General features: G+C 37.3%; 1 protein-coding gene across 1 annotated transcript in view; it reads left to right on the top strand.

Annotated features, from left to right (window-relative positions):
• Window positions 1–8,218: 8,218 nt before the first annotated feature.
• gabrb1 (gamma-aminobutyric acid type A receptor subunit beta1) overlaps window positions 8,219–9,013 on the top strand; it is a 50,942-nt gene continuing 50,147 nt past the window's right edge. The window contains exon 1 of the mRNA XM_066679590.1: window positions 8,219–8,429. Coding sequence (XP_066535687.1) covers window positions 8,383–8,429 — 47 coding nt within the window. The 5' untranslated portion in view covers window positions 8,219–8,382. The remainder of the gene's footprint in view (window positions 8,430–9,013) is intronic.

Raw genomic sequence — 9,013 nt, 5'->3', positions numbered from 1 at the left:
ACATTACATTTACACTGAGTCAGAAAGAGGATGGAAACACATGAAGGGTTTATTCAATTATTACACAAAAGAGCTCTAAGTAACACCAAGCAGCAAATAAAAGGAACCAACAAACAAACAAAAAACTCTCCACCTTGCAGATTAGAAACTCCAAGGTCTATACACACAAGAACAAAGAACGACTGAAACATGCACTGGAGTATACTGTTGGAGTATTGAATATACAAGTGACAATAAGGAAAACCCGGACACCAAGCAAGAATCACAGGACAAGAAAGGGGCGTGACTTTATCCAAGCCACAAAAGACACCTGGAAACTAAAGCTCATGGTCAGACATGCAGAGAGAGGGAAATAAAATAATGTGGAACTAAGATGAAGCATAGCTATTTGATCCTGACAGGCAGTTTACAACAATTATGGTCAGAGCTATGGGAAATGTCCATATACCCTTAGTTTCTTATGAAAATTGTTTATTCTGTGAGTGCACACCTGTTTGGGCAGCGCCTCTAATATATGAAGCATGTTTCTTCAAGCAGCCATTACAGGCCCCAGTGATTAGCATAGTTTAATAAGAAGAGAAGGCTGCTGGGTAGGGGTATGAAGGAGCAGATTACAAGCCGCGTCTCTGAGAAGACAGATCGTGGATTAAACACTGAGGAGGCCAATAAAAGATCTCCACTGAATAACTCCCTGAACACTCAGCTCTGGGCTGCCTTTCTCATAATGTTGTTAAGGGAAACAGACATGTCTGAAATGGCAGAGAGCTACTGATGGAAAATTCAAAATGTAGTTGCTCAGTAAAGAAAGATTTTTTTTTATAGAATGTATCTTGCAATTCAGTGTGTTCTTTCAACAGGAGCCTGCCTTGATATTGTCCAGACAATTGTACATTATATATATATTCATAGGTCTGGGTGTGTGGGGTGTGTGAGTGAATGTGTGGAATGTGTGTGTTTGTGTCACCCTGTGAAGGACTGGTGTTCCCCTCTTGCGCCCAGTGATTCTGGGTAGGCTCCGGACCCAACGTGACCTGAACTGTCTTTGGCTGAAATAGTTGCAAATCTCTAGTCCAGGGCATATGAGCATATGGCAGATAAAATAATTTTAAATTCTTGAAAATACTTGAATACTTTAATACTGAAATAGATGTAGACTAAAGGTTTATGTGTGTGTGTTTGTGCTTCTGTATATATAATCTGCAAAGGATGCAATCTGACAAATGAACACCCTCAAAGTATACTTTTTTATACTCTTTACCAATATTATATGAGAAAAAATAAAAAGATATTCTCTTATTTTATACACACCTCACCTTTCATACTAAGTCTTGTTATTATTTAGTTTAGCACATTTGATGTTAAATTCAATAATAAGAAAATGTATGAAAAAACATCATTGTTCATATTGTTCATATCTACATGCAACATCCCTTGTCAGCAAGTTAAGGCAATATATACAGTGAGTTACAGGGGGCAATGTGGATATGGGAGAGAGAGAGAGACAGAGAGGCAATGTACATAAAAATGCTGTGAAAAATGTAATAGTGTATTAGAAGTTCAGACTCAAAGGCCTTCAGCAGCAGCTCAGACACAGATAAGATGGTGTGAGAAACAGAGCTCAACTTTCTGTCTGCTCCCAGGCTCCCTCAATTGCTTGTTTGCCAGGTGAACCCTTTCATCCTCCTGAACACAGAGCGCAGACAGAGGAAGCAGAGATAAACTCAGATGCACAGTAAAGCATGACTTGCATTGATAGCCCGATGAAATTGTGATGAACCATTAGAAGGTGCACAGAGCTTCATAAGAACATGAACTGCAGCAACACACTGGTCTGCAAATCCTTTTCCCTCTTTCCTTTCCTTTCCTTTCCTTTCTTGCGTTTTGGGGAATTTTATGCTTACAAAGCATATGTTCCATCTCGGCTTGGCAACATACTTTCTTTAAAAATAACAGTATAGGTGAAAGTCATCTGTAAACTTTTTGTTCTATAAAGATTCTGCTTTGTAGTAAACTTCAACATAATGTTGAGTATCTATTACATTTTTTTAGAACCATATAGGCCAATACAGAAAAACTGCTTTTTAGAAAATACAATCCCGGTTATAAAACGATTCTTTAAAACAATAGAGAAAAATTCTTAAGGAAACTGGTGTGGCTCCTCTGTAGCACCATGACAACATTGCAAAGAACTGTGAGCAGTGATAAACGAAAGGTTTGTTGCTGGGCTTTGAGGCTTCAACAGAAGGGAGGCTGGAAATGGAAAGCCAATAACAGAGAAGAGGAATCCACAGTGTATTGCTGTTCAAAATGAGAGAGTCGATATGAGGGAGGGGAGGGTCAAGTTACAGAAATGATTTGCTAACAAAATCAGATTCAGCTAATTTCAGTTAATTACTGTTATACCCACGAGTGGCCCTCTACGATTTTCTAACAGATGAAAATATAAACGTTTTCTACTGCTTATTGCTGAGAGCACTGAGAGTGTCATTAGAGTCAGAGATGAGAGTGAAGGATGTGCTTTTCTGTTGTTGGTATATTGCTTACACTTCGGACAGTGGTGCTTTTGAAGCTCTTAGGGTTTCATGGTTACTCTATGTATAAAGACATTAGGGTAATTTAAAGCAGCTTCTCATCCGTCTGCAGCTCATAATTTGATTCATCACGGACCCAGTCCTTGCCACATTCCCTCTCTCTCTCTCTCTCTCTCTCTCTCTCTCTAAAGTGCAAATAAACAAAGAGCTTTATAGCCACAGTAAATCTGTGTGCCCTGCATCTTTATAGATACCCAGAGGGATTAAACACATAAGAGTATCTCTGAGCACTAGGATGGTAATAGTGATACATGCTGATATTAGCATGCCTGGGGATCTCAAATGATGAGAAAAGTACTAAGTGCTAGTGTTTTGTCAAGAAACTAATCAGCTCTGTTCAGACAGACAGATAAAATACGATTTGTTCTCATGTTCAATTTAAGCAGAGTCTGACCAGCACAACTCCACATGAAACTCAACTTTTCCCAATCAGATTCAAATCACATTTGTAGGTGGTTTTAAATGTGATTTAAACTTGTGTCAGAACAAGTGATTCAGATCATATTTCATATCTTTTATATCATTTAGTGATGAAGTTTTTTTTTTTTTTTTAACATTCTTCAGCCTACTGACACCTGCATTGTTACTGTGACAACCAAAACCAGTGAATGAGGGTACAGTCTGAACATACAAATTGGATCTGATCACGTAACTTACAATTTGGACACTATTTGAAAATCAGATTTCAGAAACAAGATTTTTTTCTGCAGTGTGAACACAGCACAATGTTCTTGGGCTTTTGAAGTCTAGGTAGTAGTAATGATATTAGGAGCAATATATTGATAGGTGCTTCACATACATTTACTGTGGAAATCTCAAATTAATTTATTAATTGATTCATTTCCTGTAACTCCTTATCTTACTTGTCAACCTCAATACAATACACAAACAGACTGACAGAAAAATCAATAAATTAGTCAGGCTATCCCTCATGCCTCTGTAGTAGCAGAGTTTTTGCTTTAATATGCTGGGGGAGGTTTCTACTTCTAATGCATATTATGTAACATTCTAGCTGTTACATCCACAATTCCACTCTTAACTGTTATTATTCAGCCTAGTGTTTACACAAAGTAAATGATGCATTGTTATGCAGGAGGTGAATCTAGTTAGCAAGAGTGTTACATGCTGCTGAATAAGTAAGAGACATGGCAGAGGTCTTCACCCTCTGTCAAACTGAGGCTGTTACCTGAATGTCTATGAGACCTGGAGGTTAATGACCAACCTGTAAAGAAAATATGCTTCTCAGCATGAGGCCAAGGTGAAGCAGCCTCTTTGGGCTAAAAAACATTTGTCATGTTTAAAATGTATTAGTTAGTTTGCTAATTATATTGCCTCCACTTAAGATCATCATTAGAGAGCTGAGCTGAAGTTCAGCTGTCACTCAGCTAATGAACAGACAGATATAGGACTGAGGTGTGGTCATCTATATTGATATTGTTGCCTTCCCCATGTGACCTTTTCCTGTCCATTACACTGCAGCCAATGCTCCGAGCTGTGTGTTCTCTAACACAGCAAAGCTCTTGATCTGTTCTAACTTTGCCTGTGTTTCTGGTACTAAAAAACAATGTTGTTGGTTCCACTCCATCAATATCCATCCATCCATTAATTCATTCATCCACTCATTCATTCTTTCATTCATTGTTTGCTTCATCTTTATCACACTATGGTGGGTCTGGTTTCTAATTGGAATCATTTGGCTCTGGGCAGGAGCACAGTGTTGACAAAACGATGGGCCAATTGCAGCCATCACACACTCAACCATCTGCTCCCACCTGTGGGAAATTTCACACAATCTATCCACCAATCAATATATGGTTTTTTTTTTTTGTTTGTTTGTTTTTTTTTTTTTTACTGTGGGAGGAAACTGAAGCACCCAGAAGAAACCCACGCAGACACAGAGAGAACAGGCCAAAACTGATTTGAGGTGAGGATCAAACACAGGACCATGGAGATGTGTGATATTGACCACAGTGCCCATGATGGATTTGTACTCTCCTAAACGTTTAAGTATTAAAAAGAATAAAAAGAAAAAGTTCAGTGGAAATTATTATTTTGTGCTTATTTTATAACTGTTATGTTGTGAACAAAGCACTGACCAGTTTTAGTTATTTACTTTAGATATGAAAAATTAAAGATCTAAAAAAAGAACTGTGGAAATATTTTTTTTTCTGTTAATGGGTTAGGCTTAGAGTTTCAGTCACAATATTTTCCTTGGAGAGAGAGAGAGAGAGAGACTTGTCTGAACACTGTAAAGTCATTACAGCAATTTCACCTCTCCACTCACTCCTAAAAAATGAAATAAAAAACATTATTCAACTCTCAGCATTATTCACATCTCCTCCAGTTCAAGTCCCCTAATAGCCTGCTCTGCTGTAGTGTGACCCCACCCATAGTAGTACAGAGTATGTGTGTGTGTGTGTGTGTGTATGGGTGTGGGTGTGTATGTGTGAAAATTAAGTTTAGAGAGCACTAGAGCTTCTAGAGCGAGTGATGTTATTAGTCTGTTATAATAATGGCATGTCTGTGACTGTTACATTCCCCACAGCTAACTCTGATTTATTAGATGCCTAAGAGAGTTAGGGGAAGGAAATTGAAAGTGAGCGTGTGTATGTTTGTTTGCTTGTTTTAGTACAGTTTAATGATGGTGCCATCACAAGGGTGACATGCAGGAGGGGGTCTTGGGGGCTGGAGGTGGGGGTGGGTATTGCAGTTCACCCAAAATACACAAAAATGAAGAAGCAAGTTGGAACTAAACCGTAACAAAGTATGACACAAGCATTATTAACATTAACTTTCCAAAGGGAACATTTAAAATCAGTCTGTTTCTCCATAACACAGCATGTCAGATCAAATTCTGGACAAGCTAGTTCATATCTTAATGTTTAAATGCACAGAAATTTGGGAACAGGTGAAACAATTCACCTTTAAATCTCAAATCTCATTTAGTAAAAATCAAGTTTGTAACAAGTACATGTGATTTTATTTATATGCTACAGGACATATGTTTGAAGTAAGCAGGCAATGCAGTAGCTGTACTTTTCCACTTTGAAGCTGCAGGATTCCAATGATAAATTCAAATAACCAGGGTTTTTAACATCATAAACCTAAGGAACCTTTCCCATGATACTGTGGGGTGGGGCTTTCGAGCTGCAGTGAGTGGCACAGGGGTAAGTGAAGATCGAGGACTGATTCATGGATCTGTGGGTGCTGAAGGAACATGAATTTGCTGAATTCCATCTAAACTAGTTTTAAAGCATTGTGGGTTTTCTTTCTTGACAGTAACTACAGAAATTAGTTTTTGAAGGTTTAATCACTGACTGGATGGATACTTTGGTAGTTTTATGTTTACAGCAGTGGATATAATACATCATTTGCACATTTCTGGCCTCACATATAGTATCAAAATAGCCTACATGTGTGTTTTTGCAGATTTTATTATAATAAGGAAATTGTTGCTTGGGGTGTTAACACTTAGGAGAAAGAAATGAAAAAGAAAGCAGTTAGCGATGTGTGTGTGTGTGTGTGTGTGTGTGTGTGTGTGTGTGTCCAGTTTAAAATTGAATAATGTCAGTGATGTATTAGGAGTTCAGCTCCTCTCAAAGCTGAGCTTAGCTATTAGTCTGTGCTGTGAAGCTCACTGATGCCTGTGGCTCAGAAAGCCTTTCACTCCACCATAAATCTTTCCACAGTTCATCTGCTGCACCTATACCCCCACACACCAGTGTAGTGCCTTAATTATTTACACCAGCCAGTGCTCATCCATATACACTGTGTGTGTAAGGTCCTGCACAATGGCTTCTCATACATAATGTATAGAATGGGCCTTTAAATATGTATCCAGTCAAGATGGACTCTCTCCCAGTCACAGAGAGAGAGAGATGTCAAACCCTGAAACACAAGCCAGTGATCGAGTATCATGAGCTACTTCCAGCCCATTTCAGTAAAGGCACAGTTTGGTGTAATAACTAGAAACATAAACAAAAAACCTGACCTACTCAATTGTGCCTTAATTATAATATTTTTTTAATATATTCGAATTTACGTTGGTGTAAGTCATGGTGTCTGTGAATAATGTTATACATTCTTGCTAACACTGCAATGAACTTATATAGTATTGCAACTGACCATGTTCTATATACAAGAAAGTACACAAGTGTACAGTGAAATGTATATTTGCACATAGTTTGAGACTGAGATGTGGTCAGCATTTGTACCAACTCTAAAGGGCGTTTCAGGTGAGCAGCATAGCACATTAGTCTAATGTTAGCTTTGTTTGCACGATAGGTACAAATCTAACAAACTGACATTACTTGGCATGGCCCATTGAATTTGTAATTTAGATGGCTTAAGTTTAGATTAGTAGATTAGGCAAGCTAAGTACTGGTTATTTAAGGTAGATGTATTGTGAACAAATGCTTGCTATTTTTGTCTTTATATACTTCCTGCTGTCTCTTAAATGTGACATACACATATTGTACCTCCTTTCCTCAAAGTAACTCTCTGGGGTCTTAATGAAACATCTATCACATGATTTGGCCAAAATGACAGGAGACAAAAGAACACTGGTTTCTCCTGGTCTAAACAGCCCTGTTCAGAACTACTGGTTTCAGCACGTGTTCTTTAAATGATAGTGAACTTAAAAATCAAACCCTGTGCCAGTAGCTTCAAGAAACAAGGAACATAATCTCAGCTCTGCCATTTTTACTCAGTTCTCGTATTTCTTCCATAAAAGTGGGTTCAGCTCCCCATATTGAAAAGTTTTATAAAATAAACCCAGATATGAATCTTATGTATGTTTACCTCAACCATTTAAGTATAATATATGACACTAAAAATATAAATACAATCCATATTAAATTAATATATTATTAGACATATATGTTACATGTACATGAACAACATACATGAACAATCTATATTATTATAGATTAATTCCCCCCATTTTCCAAAGTCAACCAATTGGTTGAAGCAGCCAGTGATGTCTTAGGGCAAGTCAGCGAGGATTAGTGTTGATGATTAATATGTGTTTTACATTTTTTATTTTAATATTTTCAACCTTTAATATTTTAATTTTAATCTATATTTAATATAGCAGTGAACATCAAATGTATATGGTAATGGCTATTTTGGAACATCAGAGGCTATTATCTGACAGGGAATGGTATCTTAGCTTTTACAGTCTTTATTTTTTTTAAATCTACATTAGAATCATCACTGGCAGAAAAATTTTGACACGAGCAAAAATATTACTTTTAATTAACTAATTAAAAAAAAGTCTGATAAATAGCTTTGCATAGCATTTTTTTAGATCCCTGAGACTTTTTCACAGCAGTGCATATTATTATGTTATAAATATAACATGATCCCAAATACCCTAATACCCTGTGATGCCTGAAATTGAACCTCACTGATGGCTTTTAAGCAGCATCATTTGATAAATCCATGGATTGTAATATCTTGCAAAATACATATTCCTTTAATTTAAATAAATAAATGAATAAATAAATAAATAAATATGTTGTTGCTACATTACCACGCTGAAATACTTACTATTGGTTGTCGCACCGCGCTGTTTTGAGTATTATTGGCGGATCTGGCTGTCATTCAGGAAACTGGCCAATGGGAATTGAGCCCGCCTCTCAGCGCCCAAGTTTGAAAAGTCCTTCTGTTTACATGTTTCTGTCGCTGCTGTTATTCGCTCGGTCTAAATGTTTATTACAGGGACTATTCATGTATAAATTCCTAATTAAGCGAACTGTGCGATGTCACCAGAGAAAAAAAATCCTGGAACATGGACAAAGGAGTCAGAGGGATCTATTCAGTCAAGTGGAAAAACCGGTAAGTCCTTAGGTTTTGTAGCTAGCTAGCTAACCTATCACTATATTAAAAGTATTTTCATATTTTGAGTGAAGCCATTGATTAATTTAGGATGAGGAAACGGAGAAGCCATAAACTTGTTATCAATACTGCAGGAGAATAATTATGCACGTTCAACCTGTAGTAAGTAAACGCCAGTGTATTTTTTATTCTGCTTATTCAGGATGTGTGTTAATGTAAGATACTAATCACTATTAGCCACAAATGTGTGCCCCGCTGGTTATAAATAAAGGCCAACTCATATGGTCTGATTCCACACAAGAGCTACTGTAGCAAAAAGGCTGAAAATGTATATTCTGGTAGAAAGCTGTTAGAACAGCTTGCTGCATACGGGGTTGTGTGCCCATATTCTCCCCTTTGCTCCCTTGTACAGCAAATAAGCCTTGGGCTTTCATGACCCTGTCACTGGTTTAGTGTCATTCCTTGCAGTACTTATAGGAGCTGTTAACCACTGCATGCCAAAAAAAAAAAAAAAAAAAAAAAAAAAAAAAAGCACAAGACATGCTGTTTTGAAGCTCTGACCTAAACATTAAGGCCATCACAAT

The sequence above is a fragment of the Hoplias malabaricus genome, chromosome 8 (genome assembly GCF_029633855.1).
Source record: "Hoplias malabaricus isolate fHopMal1 chromosome 8, fHopMal1.hap1, whole genome shotgun sequence".
NCBI classification, from domain to species: Eukaryota; Metazoa; Chordata; class Actinopteri; order Characiformes; family Erythrinidae; genus Hoplias; species Hoplias malabaricus.
Note: the sequence above shows the minus strand (reverse complement) of the source record. Positions and strands in the feature narration are given on the sequence as shown.